Below are 18271 nucleotides of genomic sequence, written 5' to 3'. Positions count from 1 at the left end.
CAGAACAGATAAATAAATGACTCCGCCACCATTTCATGCAGGATGAGCACCGTTCTGCCCTGGAGATTTCAATAAATGTCGCCGTATTCTCCTCCATAGCAGGATATCATTTTTTCCAACAGCGCACAAATTTTAGGTAAAGATTAGCTATTTATGTTCCCGTTAAAATTTCCATATTTTATCAAGCAGATATTTCTTTCCCATGGTTTCATAAGCTGTCTGTAAGCATGTTTACTATACCCCGCTATTTTACATTGAGATCAATTGGCTGGGATTTGTAAAAGATTGAAAGGTTATTTACTTTATGTAGTCATCATTGTAATACATATATTTCTCGTGTATTTAACACACGTTTTATTTAAAACTCAACAACAGTGTGAACTATTCACTACGCACATTTTATGCTTGTCAGACATTTTATAGGTTTATTCTAATTTAAGATATCAACTAAGATTTTCGTTTTTAGAGATCAAAGTATCCAGATTGTTGAATAGAAAGGGTAGCTTGCTTAATGTGGCCACACGATGCAATGTTGCATGCTTAATCTGGCCACACGTAACATGCTTAATCTGGCCACATGTAACATGCTTAATCTGGCCACACGACGATACGTAGCATGCTTAACCTGGCCAGACTGCGATACGTTTTGTATTCTATGAGGGTAAACCGTAAGCTGACAGAGGGGGCTGATTGGCAGGGAAATGGGTTGAATGGGCAGAGAGTAAGTGAATCGGGACTACACAATGACGGTGGTAATACGACAGGGATTGTTTGTGAGTGAGTGAGTGAGGGGTAGGGTGGGGTGTTAAAGTTTAGGGGGGGTAGGGTTCTAGCTGACACCTTCGGGAGTTTTGGGATGGTGTTAGTTATGGTCCTTATTGCTGCAATGAAAGTACGACAAGTTGTATAGAACTGGTTGTATGGGGTTGATACTATAGGTTGTGTAGGTTTGGTTGTATAGGGTTGATAGTATAGGTTGCATAGGTTGATACTATAGGTTGTGTAGGTTTGGTTGTATAGGGTTGATAGTATAGGTGGTAGAGTTTGTACTAATGTGGTACTGATGGTGGTATAGATGTAGTGATGTGTTGTTGATAACATCAATTGAAAAAGTTGATATCACTCAAGTAGAGATGCAAAGATTGAAAAATGGATGTTGTAGATGTAGGAATGTAGTATCACAAGTCAGATGGTAGAACATTGACATAATGATGATATAATAAGACCAAGTGGTAGATGTTTGTTGATAGCAACGGAGTGAAAGTTGTGTGGTGACCATCTTATTATTGTCAACATCTTGTGGTGGCAATTTTTTTGGTATTCATATTATTGCATGCATCTTGTGGTGACCATCTTGTGGTGACAATCTTGTGGTGACCATCTTGTGGTGACCATCTTGTGGTGACCATCTTGTGGTGACAATCTTGTGGTGACCATCTTGTGGTGACCATCTTGTGGTGACCATCTTGTGGTGACCATCTTGTGGTGACCATCTTGTGGTGACCATCTTGTGGTGACAATCTTGTGGTGACTCTAAGGTGGTGACCATCTTGTGGTGACCATATTATGGTAACCATCTTGTGGTGACCATCTTGTGGTGACCATCTTGTGGTGACCATCTTGTGGTGACCATCTTGTGGTGACCATCTTGTGGTGACAATCTTGTGGTGACCATCTTTTATTTACTCTAAGATGGTGACCATATTATGGTAACCATCTTGTGGTAACCATCTTGTGGTGACAATCTTGTGGTGACCATCTTGTGGTAACCATCTTGTGGTGACCATCTTGTGGTAACCATCTTGTGGTGACAATCTTGTGGTAACCATCTTGTGGTGACCATATTATGGTAACCATCTTGTGGTAACCATCTTGTGGTGACAATCTTGTGGTGACCATCTTGTGGTAACCATCTTGTGGTAACCATCTTGTGGTGACCATCTTGTGGTAACCATCTTGTGGTGACAATCTTGTGGTAACCATCTTGTGGTGACCATATTATGGTAACCATCTTGTGGTAACCATCTTGTGGTGACAATCTTGTGGTGACCATCTTGTGGTGACCATCTTGTGGTAACCATCTTGTGGTGACAATCTTGTGGTAACCATCTTGTGGTGACTATCTTGTGGTAACCATCTTGTGGTGACAATCTTGTGGTGACCATCTTGTGGTGACTATCTTGTGGTGACCATCTTGTGGTGACCATCTAGTGGTGACCATCTTGTGGTGACCATCTTGTGGTGACCATCTTGTGGTGACCATCTTGTGGTGACTCTAAGGTGGTGACCATCTTGTGGTGACTCTAAGGTGGTGACCATCTTGTGGTGACCATCTTGTGGTGACTATCTTGTGGTGACCATCTTGTGGTGACAATCTTGTGGTGACTATCTTGTGGTGACCATCTTGTGGTGACTATCTTGTGGTGACCATCTTGTGGTGACCATCTTGTGGTGACCATCTTGTGGTGACCATCTTGTGGTGACCATCTTGTGGTGACTCTAAGGTGGTGACCATCTTGTGGTGACTCTAAGGTGGTGACCATCTTGTGGTGACAATCTTGTGGTGACTATCTTGTGGTGACCATCTTGTGGTGACCATCTTGTGGTGACCATCTTGTGGTGACCATCTTGTGGTGACTCTAAGGTGGTGACCATCTTGTGGTGACTCTAAGGTGGTGACCATCTTGTGGTGACTATCTTGTGGTGACCATCTTTTATTTACTCTAAGATGGTGACCATTGTATGGTAACCATCTTGTGGTGGTCGTTTTTTTTGGTAATCATGTTATTGTATGCGTGTTGTGGTGACTATAAGGTGGTGACCATCTTGTGGTGAATATAAGGTGGTGACCATCTTGTGGTGACTCTAAGGTGGTGACCATCTTGTGGTGACTATAAGGTGGTGACCATCTTGTGGTGACTCTAAGGTGGTGACCATCTTGTGGTGACTCTCAGGTAGTGACCATCTTGTGGTGACTCTAAGGTGGTGACCATCTTGTGGTGACTCTAAGGTGGTGACTCTAAGGTGGTGACCATCTTGTGGTGACTCTAAGGTGGTGACCATCTTGTGGTGACTCTAAGGTGGTGACCATCTTGTGGTGACTAAGGTGGTGACCATCTTGTGTTGACTCTAATGTGGTGATCATCTTGTGGTGACTCTAAGGTGGTGATCATCTTGTGGTGAATATAAGGTGATGATCACATTGTGGTTACCACCTGATGGTGACCATTTTGTGGTGACCATGTGAAAAATGTAGAAGAGAAAACAAAACTCAAACCTTCCTCTCTATAGCTATATTTATAAATATAACATCCAAAGTTCCCCAACTAATGAGCGTCCTAATGAAATACATCACAGAGACAGCTAAGTTCAGACGTCCATCTACAAGACATTACTGCTGGACAGTGTCAATCACACCCTGGCATAAATAACAAAAATGTCAAATTTCGGCTGTCACGCATTTGTTTAAATTGACACAATGATCACGTGACACTTTACCGTGACACGTGGTGTCACACTCTTTCGTGAACTCGCCACATAATAATTTCAATTTTATTAGCAAATCGGTCAGAAAAAAATATTTAAAAAATAAGGGATGGGTCGTGTCGTTAGTAACTGAGCTTTGGGTCACAGCTATGGGATTCAAATCCTCTATCGCACAGCAGGATATGGTACCACGACAAGGGGAAGTCACCCAGACCATGATCAGGTTTCCAGAGTTATTCCAGTCTACCGCAGGGAGGAGAGTTGTGCCGTAAATAGATTTCAGCCGACAAACAGTCTCATCAAGCCTTGTGTAAGATTTGCATACCTTGTCATCGCCCAACACCCACCATCTTGTGTGAGTTTTTTTTTTAACAGTAGCCACATGAGACAGGGGCGTAGCTACAAACGTTGGTACTTTACATCAGACTAGCTATTGAACTTAACTTGGTCTCGGGCAGGGGCGTAGCTACAAACGTTGGTACTTTACATCAGACTAGCTATTGAACTTAACTTGGTCTCGGGCAGGGGCGTAGCTACAAACGTTGGTACTTTACATCAGACTAGCTATTGAACTTAACTTGGTCTCGGGCAGGGGCGTAGCTACAAACGTTGGTACTTTACATCAGACTAGCTATTGAACTTAACTTGGTCTCGGGCAGGGGCGTAGCTACAAACGTTGGTACTTTACATCAGACTAGCTATTGAACTTAACTTGGTCTCGGGCAGGGGCGTAGCTACAAACGTTGGTACTTTACATCAGACTAGCTATTGAACTTAACTTGGTCTCGGGCAGGGGCGTAGCTACAAACGTTGGTACTTTACATCAGACTAGCTATTAAACTTAACTTGGTCTCGGGCAGGGGCGTAGCTACAAACGTTGGTACTTTACATCAGACTAGCTATTGAACTTAACTTGGTCTCGGGCAGGGGCGTAGCTACAAACGTTGGTACTTTACATCAGACTAGCTATTAAACTTAACTTGGTCTCGGGCAGGGGCGTAGCTACAAACGTTGGTACTTTACATCAGACTAGCTATTGAACTTAACTTGGTCTCGGGCAGGGGCGTAGCTACAAACGTTGGTACTTTACATCAGACTAGCTATTGAACTTAACTTGGTCTCGGGCAAGGGCGTAGCTACAAACGTTGGTACTTTACATCGGCCTTTCTACTAAACTTAACTAGGACCCTGGTATGGTCCTAACTATAGGGTCCTAGCTACAAATTTTAGCCACATTGTGATTTTGACGACTCCCCATTATTTATTTTGTGTAGGTGCTCTAGTAGGTAAAGCTGGCGTTGGTCCATCCAATCAAAGCTACACCACAGCCGTAAGGGGCTCTTTAACAAATGTGTATTATGACCAGTTTTCTGTTGTCCATAAATGTTTTTTTTTACCTACCCCCTCTTCCCATCGTCAAAATATCAGCCCCTTTTAAAAAATACTTCAGCCAAATAGTCCCCCCCCCCCTTTTAACCCCAAATTTATTTATTTTTTCTTCTACATATCAACGTTTCGTCTACCTACACTCACTCGTCAACATCGCCACTGTCCTCTACGCTCTATTGGTAGGTTATCATGTACTATACCATAATTGTAGTCATCAAGTTTTGGAGGGTCATTTAGCAAACTAGCATTATATTAACAGGGAAAAGACTTGGATGTAGAACAATGAGATTGTATCCATTAAAGTATAATCGACAGTACGAGAGAAATATTCCAGACTTTTAGAGGGTCTCTTGATAAGTAGATCTAAGTCGGGGTGAGAAATTAAGTGTTAATGTCTCTAGGATAGGGCTACTTGCTGAGCTACCAGTTACTATGATAGGTCTACTCATTGAGCTACTAGACTTTATCATAAGGGGATTATAACTAGCCAAATTTGTACCCGTCTTTTGTTAGTATTGCTGTCAGGTGTAGTCGATACGGCTGTTGTAAGAAAATTACGATACCAGTTAGATTCGATATGGGTTAAATCAAACGTTAAAGAACGAGCGATACCCAATCACGCCATATTGGCCTAAATTAAATTTGTCTGTGTCGTTTGCTGAAGCCAAAGGAAGTCGACGCCAATCCAAACCTATTTCAGAATGAGGCTGCCAAGTTTAGCCGTCAAAGGCTAGAAATTCTCCGAATTTAATCGATCGTAATTTACTAGGTCCTTTAAACTTAAAATAATTAGACTAAGGCTTTTCTGACTCACAACTCTCGTTTAAAGCTATTAAATAGTAAACCCCTTGAATTTACATAGAACATAATTTTACACAATTTTATTTTACATAGTACTTTACATATGACTTCTTTACACAGCACTTCACTTATTAGAGAGTAAACTAAACATTGAAATTCTTTTTGAAAACAACCTTCACACAGAACTTTATAATATTTATATAGATCTTTTCTTTATACTTCTCTTGGAACTTCACTTTATATAGATCTTTTCTTTATACTTCGCTTAGATAGAGCTTTATATAGATCTTTTCTTTATACTTCTCTTATACAGAACTTCATTTTATCCATGACGTTAAGCTGTAGGCCCTATACAGATAATATAAAAGACCACTTTACACAGAATTTCAGTGTGCATAGGACATCATTTTACAATGATGTTTAGGACATCATTTTACACAGAATTTCACTGTAGATATGAAATCACTTTACAATGAATTTTAGGACATCATTTAACACTAAATTTCATTGTACATAGGAAATCATTTACACAGAATGTCATTGTTCACAGGTCTTTGCACAAAATCTTCTTTGTGACACAGAGAACCAGTTTCTCATAGCTATCTTACATCAACCAGCTTACTGCAAGACAGCAGAAACATAAAACCAGAAAGACATTTACAAAAATTGTTTTATTTTCAAATGGTTCAATTTTGTAAGTCTGTATCCACCTGAAACATGTAAGACAAAATCAATTATAAAACGTAAATCTGGAAATCTTGAAGCTGTCACATTTTAAAAAAACACAGTAGACCCTTACTCTAAGAGTTCTTGCTTTTTTCCATGTGATTAAAAACATTATTATTTTTATCAGGTTGGAACTCGAAAGATGATTTCCCATTATCTGTTGGCCATTTCAACCTTAGAAAAATGTGATCGGCATAAAAAAATAAATGGAATATGATACAAAAACAAATGCAGAGAATTTTAATTAAAAATAATCAGATAACACAAACAAAGTTATCAAGCTGAAATTCTTGTCCAGAGTTTTTTAACTGGCTTACAATAATAAAGAAACAAAAATCTGGCTAACACATGTGTTAAAACATATAACACATACACAATAGAGTAAATGTTGGACTTGTCTATATGCTGGGTTGCTATAAAAAAAAAAAGGTTTAATTGATAAAAAAAATATCTCTGTACAGTTTTTATGCTTATAAAATCAGCAAGCCATTCAATTCTTTTTATTTCTATTTACATAAAATGCAAAAAAATATCAAATTTTTGTTGCTTGTTCAATGCATTTAATTAGAGTAATTATGGAATAACTTAGCAAAGGACTTCAGAAAAAAAAAATACCCATGTATTAATGCTAAAAATTGTGTAAAGTAGCATACTGTAACCCATGATGTAGTAAAATAGACAGACTTTACATGAAAATCTTACATAACTCTTTTATTTACCTATGTTTATGACCTTTGCCCTTAAAGGCATTTTTTTTTTCTGTCATTCAATCAATTATTAGGTATATTTCAAACAATATTTATATGAAGTCATCAAGGAGAAAAATGCATTGAGTTGCCAGGCTTCTCTATTGTCCCTTTCTTTGGATTAATAAGACAAAATCACAAATGTTACATTACATTAGAGAATTGTATTTAATACTATTAGCACATAGATTTAATAAACAGACAGGCTTAAATTCTAAAGAGCAATTAATTATTCCCACAAAATGGTAGTAAATATCACAGATTTGGAAATGAATATTTAAATGTTCAATCAGGTGTTTGATGAGGTATGGATTGGTCATGTGACAAAAAGTCTAATATCTCTTGATCACAGAGGAAGTTTTCTGTTCATTCTGGATGCCTGTGAGGATTCCTGTGACTCTGGAATGCCTGTGAGTCTGCAATGCCTGTGAGTCGAAGATTCCTTTGAGTCCTTGATGCCTGTGAGTCTGGAATGCCTGTCAGTTTAGAATGCCTGTAAGTCTGGAATGCTTGTGAGTCTGGTTGCCTGTGAGTTTAGGCATTTTGTTTCGTTGGTGACAATGAGTACTATGAGTACAGCATGCATAGTACTTTCCACAATTCAGACAGAGTGACAATGTGTTAGCAACAATGAAAAGAGAACCTCATCTCAAAATCTCAGCATTAGATACATCATGCAAGTGCTGAGTACTATATCACAAGTCATCTACCACAAGCTGAACATCTTCACACAACCCACATCAACTTAAATTTGTCTCTGACAGTTTGATATCCTCTAGCACTTGTTCAGCTTGTTCATTCAACTTTTTACAACTGGCTAGCATAGCTGGAAGAATTAAAAGACAGATTTGTATTAGTTTACTAAATCAAAGTAATTTACAGAATGAAGAAATGAGAACAAAAATAATAAAATGGTAAAGAATTGAGAATGTATTTATTTACCTCAGATAAGTACAGCAGTGATAAGAAGTGAGTTGGAAAATTATTACAGATTGGTGTTTCCCATCATTGCTAATAATAATATAAAATGTACAACACACGCTATGTAAAAATACACACCTGCCTGGCACAACCAACATACCTGCTTGTAGAGGTGGAGCAACCCATTCAGCCACCTAGCAAAAACTATCAGTATTTAACCCCCCCCCCCCCCCAATTTATATACATAGTTTTTCAAGTTGGTGAAATAGTAATCCCCCCCCTCCCCCAAATTTGTTAAGGTTGGGTGCACCGTTTACTTGTCACTGTCCTGTAATAGTTTTTATTTTGATATTGCACAACTGAAGTAGAAAACAGTTCAATCAGTCACGAAAGCTGTGTACATTTAAGTAATGCAGCTCAGAATAAGCTTTTTATTTTTCTTCTACCCCATTTGGCGGCCCCTAGGAACCTAGGATTATCCCCCAATGTGGCCGCCCCACCCGTCATCCCCTAGCTATGCCACTGCTAGCACCTACCTGTCAGCTGTTCTTCAGCATCCAGCACTTTGTCACGTTTTGGTGTGACGTCTACCACCCACTGTTGCACGACTATTTCACTGCTATTGTCTTTCAGGTCCAAACTACGCAAAGATGGCAAATCTAAAATTCAAAAGACAATTTTATTCTCTAATCACACTTTACAAAATATTTTTGAATCTATAAACTTAAAACATTTTATTTTAAATTTAAAAACAACAAAAAATGAATTTAAAAAAAAGTTTCTTAATTTGATTTTACAGTTGTAAAAAGCAAGAAAGTGAGGTAAGGGAAACTACTCACTTTTAAGAGCCCAATCCATTTCTTTACATAGTTTAAACAGTTCACTCCCTTTGCCACGGACTCTCTGTCCTTATATAACAAACACATTTAATCATTATCTATTTCTCAATGTATACGCTATGCTACAAAATAAATTAATGTACCTATTGTCAGTATTATAATTTTTTTAAAAATTAAACCCTAATTAAAATTGACTTTGAAATAAAAACAAGATATTTAAAATGACTTACCATCTAGTGTAATTAAATGAGACAACATGATAAGCACATCATCAGTATAGCTAGTGTTACACATTGGGTTGGTGAGACCTAAAGCTTGATCTTGTAGTCGAAGGTCTGTCAGCTTTTCCAAGTTGCTGACTGTTCTTAAAACATCTACACTGTTCATGATTTTTTTTTAAATACATATTTTAATTGTTTTATTTATTTAGAATTTTAATTTTATTATTTAAAGCATAAATATAGTTGTTTTTTTTTTTAAAAAGTAAAGTTCTTTTTGAACCAATTCAGATGAACTCTACTTTCCCCATGGAAAGCTTCAAAAAGAAACTTAAATTTTAGTTAAAAATATGTGATCTTAGCATATGACGGGATAGTGTGGTCAGCAATATACCCAGCAGTCTTTACCTTCCAATGTGAGTTAGGTACCCATCAGAACTTGGTAGACACATAGACATTCTACAGACTTTAACTCAGATTTGAACTTGAAAATTTTTGAGTTAGAAGTTGTATGCTCTACCAATAAACTACAATGTCCCATTATGAGGGATTTTTATGTGTAAAGAGATTTAAAAGATTCTAGTTGAAAGAAACTGACAGTTATCATTGCTAACAGCCTGGTAAAAATTTAGGTTTGTTTTTGTTTTGCCTTGTGAATTTAGAAAATTAATATTATTTTAATATAGCACATTATTTAAAACATTCCTAGTCAGTGAAGATTGTACTGCTATCTTCTCAATGTACCATTACAAACATTAGCTACAAACTTACCTTCCAAGTAAATTTCCACTTACATTCAGACTCTGTAAATTTTCAAGTGATTGTAATCCATCTGAAAATAAATTTGATTCAATTAAATTATTTCTTTAATAAAGAATCCTCTCATAATTATTTAACACAGTGTACAAATCAACAAATTGCATGAATTAAATTAATTGAAATTTTATTCACTTATTGAAGTTAATCTTTACTTACCTAATGAATTTAATCTTTATGAACCAAGTCAATTCAATCATTACTTACCTAATGAATTTTATCTTTACACATCTAACAAAGTTAATCTTTACTAACCTAATGAAGTTAATCTATTGGCAGAAAGATTTAATTTAGTAAGCGCAGTCAAGCTGGCTAATTTATTCAACCTGGTAAGTGCATTATAAGATAGGTCTAGTCTCTCTAGTCCAGTACATTCTCCGACTACTCCAAGGTCAAAAATACCTGCAAAATAAAAATTAAGATGAAGAGAAAAATAATATTAATTTAATTGTATTTTAATAATATATTTCAATAATATGTAGGAATGAACATAATTTTGAAACCAAATCTCCTTATAAAATCTTTGCAGATTTTTAGTTATAGTTAATATTTTCTTGATATCGTCTTATCAAAAGAAATCACATTATAAAAATTACCCTATCAGGCTGGATGAATTATCACCTAAACCATTCACAATTTTCACAGAATTTTTTAAACCACAGTTTGGACTTAAATGTATGAGTTAAATTTTAAACTAAAAGAGAATTAAACTTACCCATTTCTTTTAAAGACATGGTATGAATACTTTCAAGATCAAACTCTCCACTTTTGGACTTGAGCATTTGTTTAGTAATAACTCCATCTTTAAGTACAAGAAATAAATAGCTTTGCTCTTAATACCAGTTCATTAACTGAGTTAATAAGTTTATCAGCAATTTTGGACAATTAACAATTAGACAATTGTAGGGCTATAATAGTAATAAGTAATAGGGATAAGCCATAAAAATCTGATCTTGGTTGGTATAGCTTTACTTACAAATTTATACTATTGATAGCCTTGTGATAGGTAGTAATTAGGCCTACTACCAAACAATTCTATTGTAACTTTTTGTAACGTACTAAAAATACTGCAAGAGTAGTAATCAATTATTAGGTAATCTATCGTTTTAGGTACGTAAAATCGCCCGCGGCTATTAATCTACGAAAACGTTACCTCATTGTCAAGGCTTTAACAGAAGTATATTGTAATATGTTTGTGTCAAATATTATAGATAAATGAATAATAAACCTAAATCAATGGCTAAATATATCGATATAGGCCAGAAATTAACTTTAAACAGCAGTGTCTGAGAGCAAGATTTGCTATATATAGCAGCCATTTGTAAAATAGAGTGGCTTCCCCCTGAATCTCCTGCTAAAAGCTTATAAAAATAAAACTTAAACAAGATGGCTGCTATAGTAAATGAGCATGGTTGCATCTGTTGGAAACATCGCTAGTCTTCATTTATTACGGAAAAGTTTTAATTCAATTGTTTAAAAACAGGTACATAAATGAAACAAAGAAACATCTTTGTATTTTAAAAAACATAAATCCTCCTCAAAATGTGAAATAATTAGTAAAATTTAAGGAGTCACCTGATTTCACATTACAAGTCGCGGGCGATTTTACGTACCTAAAACGATAGATTACCAATTATTATAAAGGCGTTATCTGGGTTATCATTTTATTTTTCTAATTAGTGTTTCTAAATTTTAGCATTAAAATAATATAATTTATTAGCCCAGCGTCTGCCTATTATTAATAGTATTAACTACTATTAACCCATCATCATATTAACTATACTGTTCAACTATTAATATTTAAGTAAATTAAAATTTATTAAAACAAGCTGACGAGGTTTTCAATCTTTTTCCACTTTTAGATTCAATACATTTTTAAATCAAGAAACTGAAGTAACTTGTATTAAGTTGTATGGTGCATAAATTATAATTATATATAAATTCACGCTAAATAAATTATCTTATACTTTGACAAATAAAACTAAACCTAAAATCTTTCTCACCATTTGCGTGTGATTCAACAGACGCCATTTATAAACATTTTTAAACCGGATATGGCAACGATAAATTAAAAAAATGAGATTTAATACAAGGGGCACAATATTAGGGTACAATATCTAATCAAAATTTCATGTCTAAAAGTTTTAGTGAAACATTAGTAAAATAATTAAGTATTTTTATTGTTATATATAATAATCATTTATATAAACAGCCATTAAACTGAATAAAATGCAACCACGTGTTAACAATAGCTGCTTTTTGTCATAATTTACTTAACAATGTTTTTAAGGGGGAAAAACCACTACAAATATTTATAAAGTTTCTATTTAAAAGAGTAGCTTCCCTTATTTAAATAAACCGGGAGCGATCTCCCCTAAACTACGGGGGGGGGGGGGATGGCTACTCGGGATATAGACACTATTGTTAATCAATTTTTAATTACTTAGACTTTTTAAAATAGAGTAGAATCTCCTAGAAAAAATAATTGTGCACCAAGTGAATGCCAAACAAAATGTGTATAATAGTGCGGAATATTATTAGTACTTTATAAATTCACATGCATTTTTTTGAGAAATCGGAAATAGCGTAAATTACTACTTCCGGTCAACGGAAATTACTCAAAATTGTACAGAAGGCAGAAAATTAGATCTTTTACTTACGTGTGAAATTTCATTTATCTATCTGAAAAAGTACTTAAGTTATAGGCTTTTGAAAAATTGATAGTTGAATAAGTTCCACTTCCGGTTATCAGAAATTGCTGAAAAGTTGATACAGATCTACAAATTTGATATATACTTTATATATGAAATTTTATCAACCTAGCTATAACGGTATTCAAGTTATCTATGTATATGAATTAGTTTGACTAATTAAAATGAAATTTTATTTTTAATAGTATTTGATTGTTAAAATGACCTCCGTCGATATTTATTTTTTAATTTGTCACATGATCATTAATTTCAACACAAATAACTCTTTGGCTGTTGATACACTGTTCACGAAGAATGAATGTCTACTCCCTTGGGGTCTGTCTCTCAGGGGCGTAGCGACTCATTCCGGCGCCCGGGGCGAACTTTTCAAATTTGCGCAAAAAGAGCAAAACAAAGCCCCCCCCCCCCCCTCCTTACCCAGTGTTAGTAGTCACTATACCGTGACAGTTGTCAGTATGCTTTAACAAAATCAAAAACTGTCTAGTTATTCAGGAAAGCCAAGCAGTAGCCTATATCTTTTTAAAACTTTGAATGTGTATCAATCAGTAATGCAGCTCAGAATGAGTTTTAATTTTTTTTACCCCGTTTGGCGCCCCCTTAGGTTCGGCGCCCGGGGCGACCGCCCCACCCGCCCTCCCCTAGCTACGCCTCTACTGTCTCTGCCATCAAAGCGGGCGACCACCTTGTTACGAAGGTGTATCGTTATCGCCCTTCTATCAAAAGATGAGCGATCTCTGTGATCGAATTCGTCCTCCTGATATGGTCATATTGTCTAAAGTTCAACAATCCCAACTACACTGTCTATCGAAAATTTGTTTTCACCTTTACATATTGCTACTAATTAGGCCTATTTTTTAAACATGTTTAATGTAAAACGACCAACATATGAGACCAATCTTTGCTAAATCATCCTAATTATTACTAATTATATTTTGCAGTGGAGAGTCTCAAATGAGTCTCAAAGACCATTTTTCATACCATATATTGTAGGGTAAAAATAAATGAATGAATGAATGAATGGTAAACATTAAAGAAAGCCAACACTTGCGGTTGTATGTCCATGTGTAACAAATCTGTTGATTTAAATATTTTCATAAATAAACATTAACTTTTAGAAGAAAAAAAACGAAATATTTACATGGAGAGGAGCAAAATAATGAGTCTTAAAAAAACTTAACATATGCTTGCAGTACTCCTCATTATAGCATTAAAGTATAGGATTTTGTTTTAACAATACTACTTTTTTATTAACAATTTGAGTTAAGAACGTCTGAGTGGCGAAGTCCTGAGGTACGTACGTCACGAGTTTAGAAAGTCTGAGTTAAGAACGTCACGAGTTTAGAAAGTCTGAGTTAAGAACGTCACGAGTTTAGAAAGTCTGAGTTAAGAACGTCTGAGTTTAGAAAGTCTGAGTTAAGAACGTCTGAGTTTAGAAAGTCTGAGTTAAGAACGTCTGAGTTTAGAAAGTCTGAGTTAAGAACGTCACGAGTTTAGAAAGTCTGAGTTAAGAACGTCTGAGTTTAGAAAGTCTGAGTTAAGAACGTCTGAGTTTAGAAAGTCTGAGTTAAGAACGTCTGAGTTTAGAAAGTATGAGTTAAGAACGTCTGAGTTTAGAAAGTCTGAGTTAAGAACGTCACGAGTTTAGAAAGTCTGAGTTAAGAACGTCACGAGTTTAGAAAGTCTGAGTTAAGAAAGTCTGAGTTTAGAAAGTATGAGTTAAGAACGTCTGAGTTTAGAAAGTCTGAGTTAAGAACGTCACGAGTTTAGAAAGTCTGAGTTAAGAAAGTCTGAGTTTAGAAAGTATGAGTTAAGAACGTCTGAGTTTAGAAAGTCTGAGTTAAGAACGTCACGAGTTTAGAAAGTCTGAGTTAAGAACGTCTAAGATGTCCTGATGTACGTACGTCCTGAGCTTAGGACGTCCTGAACTGCACATATTGTCTGGCTACATATCATTAAACATTAGCTAACCTATGATACTCGAGTTGTCTTCCCATCAAGGTTGAGTCAAAACACCCCTTACAAATGTTCTTTAAGTGATCACGATCTTAAATTATTAAGTTAATTAAAATCTAATTGCTGACGGGAAATAAATGATTTAAGAAAATTAAAATATTTGATTACAATTAAAATTAATTGCTTGTGTGTCAAGTTACCATATCAACCAGCTTTGAGCAATTCATTAATTAAAGTGTACGTCGTTATCCACAACCTTTACACTCGCCCACCCCCCCCCCCCCACCCCCCACCCCCACCCCACACACACACACAAATAAATTGTTAAATAACTGTAAGCCTGTTCTATGATAATATTCTTTCGACCAATTTCTCATTTCGATAATAAGTAAAATACATTTTAAACTAGAGTATGATAACTAAACTTTGTTTACGGAGTTACATACCATAGGTTATTAACGATGATACTTTTCCTAAACCTAACCTAAATTGTAATAACCACGAACACGTTAGATGTTATTATTATTTTTTTAATTATTTATTGTCTCAAATTAAGTTTAGTTTTACATATGTAAGATAATGTAGTAAGATTAGCTTCATTGGCTCAGTGGTTCTTTACACTATTTCTGGTTTGTCAAAAAAAAAACGATAGCTTGAGTACCGTTTCAGTCAGAGGCGTAGCGACCCCTTCCCGGCGCCCGGGGACAAACTTTTCGATTTGCACCCCCCCCCCCTCGAGATTTCTTCTTACACCCCCCCCCCCCCCCGCTCAAACTTTCGATTTGCACCCCCCCCCTCTAGATTTCCATTTGCACCCCCTCCCCTCAAACTTTCGATTTGCACCCCCCCCCCCCCCTCAAGATTTCCATTTGCACCCCCCCCCCCCCTCAAACTTTCGATTTACACCACCCTCAACCTTTCAATTTATCTTTCCAACCCATTTTGGCGCCCCCTAAGGTCGGCGCCCGGGGACATATGTCCCCCCCCCCCTCGCTACGCTACTGGTTTCTGTTAGACGAAATTTCATATACACTTACTAGATCCTATGACCTATACGTATGTTAATTTAAACTTTAGAGCGATTTCCAGTTACCGGAAGTGGTACTTTCTTCACTTATTCGGTTTCTCAAAAACCTTTATAAGCTAATACTTTCATACCATATTTATACAGCAGCCTATTATAAGAACGTTTCGCATTATTCGAAAACCGATCGATTGTATCACTAAGTCACCAACCAGTCTATAGCCCGATACCATTGGAAGCGACATCCCAACCCTCACTGTAGTGTTAAACACGAGTTATCGAGAAATGATAAGGGAGCTTACTCTTGCTTTAGTTTGCCTGGACGAATGTAAACAGTCTCCATCTCCCCACGTGTAAGCACTTAGAAAGTTTACATCGTTAATGTCAGAAGGGAAGGTTTTTTTTAACGTATAACTACTACATGTGCATCGAATTTATTCTTTAAGTATGAAATGGCATTTTTTAAAACCACTAATAACTTACATCTTTATGGCTTTTATTTTAGTTACTATATGGCTATCACTTGTTAGGACTGCAATAGATATTGTTTGTACTCAGTGTTTCTTCCAGACTTTTTTCTCCGGGGGGGCACTTGAAATTTTCGGGGGGGCGGTAGACTTTCTTCGGGGGGGGGGGGGGGGGGGGCGGACACTGTTAAAAGTATATATTTTCTATATAAATTATATAAATTTCATTCCGTTCGGGGGGGCGGTAAAAAATTTTCGGGGGGGCTTCGCCCCCCCGAAGAGATGCCTGGAAGAAACTCTGTACTTTTATTCTAATTGTACTCGGTGGAAGCATTATGTCAGACATTGAAACAGAGAATTTTAAAGCAGACTAATACTAATGAAAAGAAAATTCTATTTGTACTCATGAAAACTGTAATACTAAAGCGAACACACAACTGACGCTGTAAATTACATGTCTAAGGCGAAAAAAAAAATTCTATTTGTACTCATATCAAAGATATAACTTTTTAAATTAGAAATGGTTTCAAACTTGATGGGGAAACGGAAATATTCAGGGATGAGGGATCTAATTGAAATCTGGTATATGGGATTCAATTTTCACCTGGGATATGGAAACCAGTTTAAAAATTGTACTACAAAGTTTTGGCTTTAAAATCCATCGAAATTGTTTGAATATTTTTTTATCAGCAGTTCAACTCGTTACAAGTTTTGTGGGTATGTCCCCAGGGTGAAGGGTGGCTTTAGTTTTGAAAGAAAAATATTCTCTAAAGTTACAGTGTATGTGTTTATGTTAAAGGAAGTGTGTTTTCCTCCCCCACTCCCAGTAGCGGTATCGAGTTTACATGCCGGGTTTAAAATGTCTGGCATTAAAACGTTAAATTACAAACACATTACAAACACATTACAAACACATTACAAACACATTACAAACACATTACAAACACATTACCTTTCAAATGTCGCAATTGTTTACATAACAACCCGACTTGATTCCATGCCATACACACTAAAACCTCAAGGCATTAACAGTGACGTATTGATTCGCTTGACTGGGTATTTATTCATCAAGTTAAGTACCATTCACCGTCCTTATCCTTTTAAAAAACTTGGACATTTCATGTACGGGGCTCAAAAAGTATTAGCTAGTTGTGAGCTGCTTATGTAGGGTTTATGTAGAATAGCGACGGTATTTAAATGTATACTTTCGTTTTTCTGTCAGTCAAGGGGACTTAAATCTGACAGGTCGGACGCCAGGTTTTTTTGGTCAATCACGTTATCAGGTTACTGCTGGTGGGGGAGGGGGGGGGGGGTGAGGTTGGTGTGGGTTAGTGTGGTCGGTGTGGTAGGGTTCGAGTTGGTGTGGTGGTAGGGTGTCGGGTTGTTGTGGTGGTAGGGTGTTGGGTTGGTGTGGTAGGGTGTGGGTTAGTATGGTATGATATTGGGTTGGGTTGAATTGACGTGATGGTGTGGGGTGTCTGAATTGTGTGGGTTAGTGTGTTACTATATCAGGTTAGTTTGGTAATACATCAGGCGGGTGTAGGTCCACATACGACGTCTGGATGTAAAACGATATGTTTGCTTTGGTTATTTGCGTGGCGACGTTTACTTTTGTCATGTCATGCTCCCTGAAATATCTGATCTTTATCTGGCCATATCAGATTTTCTAGAAACATTTTTAAGGTACTAATGTATTAAAATGTTCCTGAGTCCACCTAGCTCTGATGGGTACCTAACTCACGTTAGAGAAAGTGAAAAGCGGCTGGGCAAAGTGCTGTCCATACCTTTCCTTCATATGCCGAGGTCAGGTAACACATGAACTTTACTTCATCTGCCAAATGGATTGCCAGGTCTAAAGAGGATTCTTTACTTTAATGTATAAAATCATTTTACCTGGTGAGCTTTGGATTTTAAAAAATGGGGGGGGGGGGGCAAGATTATTTTAAGAGTTCGTTGCAACAAATTGAATAATGTAATAGTAAATGTAAAAGATATCGCAGCAGAACTGAAGCGATGTTTTGAATTGTTGCAGACGTGGAAATACCTTCTCACGCCTGCTCCACATCTGCGGGTTCACCCCCCCCCCCTCCCTCACCCACGTCACCAACCCGCTCCCCACCTCTCCGTTTTTTTACAAGACCGCCGGTGTTTCAAGTCTCGTGTCCGGAACGAGA

General features: G+C 36.7%; 1 protein-coding gene across 1 annotated transcript; it reads right to left on the bottom strand.

The window, feature by feature from the left end:
• Positions 1-7608: 7608 nt before the first annotated feature.
• On the bottom strand, positions 7609-11982 carry LOC131946543 (leucine-rich repeat-containing protein 61-like). Its single transcript, XM_059307389.1, has 8 exons — positions 11946-11982; positions 10658-10744; positions 10198-10344; positions 9898-9958; positions 9139-9287; positions 8909-8977; positions 8606-8728; positions 7609-7974 (listed from the first exon to the last, which is right to left on the bottom strand). The coding sequence occupies exons 1-8, from the start codon at positions 11971-11973 to the stop codon at positions 7889-7891; spliced, it is 750 nt and encodes a 249-aa protein (XP_059163372.1). The 5' UTR covers positions 11974-11982; the 3' UTR covers positions 7609-7888.
• Between the last annotated feature and the right edge of the window lie 6289 nt (positions 11983-18271).

Source organism: Physella acuta, unplaced genomic scaffold, assembly GCF_028476545.2.
Source record: "Physella acuta isolate Inbredline_101_S28 unplaced genomic scaffold, ASM2847654v3 ptg000562l, whole genome shotgun sequence".
In the NCBI taxonomy this organism is placed as follows: domain Eukaryota; kingdom Metazoa; phylum Mollusca; class Gastropoda; family Physidae; genus Physella; species Physella acuta.
Note: the sequence above shows the minus strand (reverse complement) of the source record. Positions and strands in the feature narration are given on the sequence as shown.

Excerpts from the sequence above, each read along its gene's own strand:
- LOC131946543 (XM_059307389.1), bottom strand. The coding sequence starts at position 11,973 with ATGGCGTCTGTTGAATCACACGCAAATG. Across the intron at positions 10,745-11,945 it reads TGTTGAATCACACGCAAATG|ATGGAGTTATTACTAAACAA; the intron begins GTGAGAAAGATT and ends TTGTACTTAAAG. Across the intron at positions 10,345-10,657 it reads CATGTCTTTAAAAGAAATGG|GTATTTTTGACCTTGGAGTA; the intron begins GTAAGTTTAATT and ends TTTATTTTGCAG.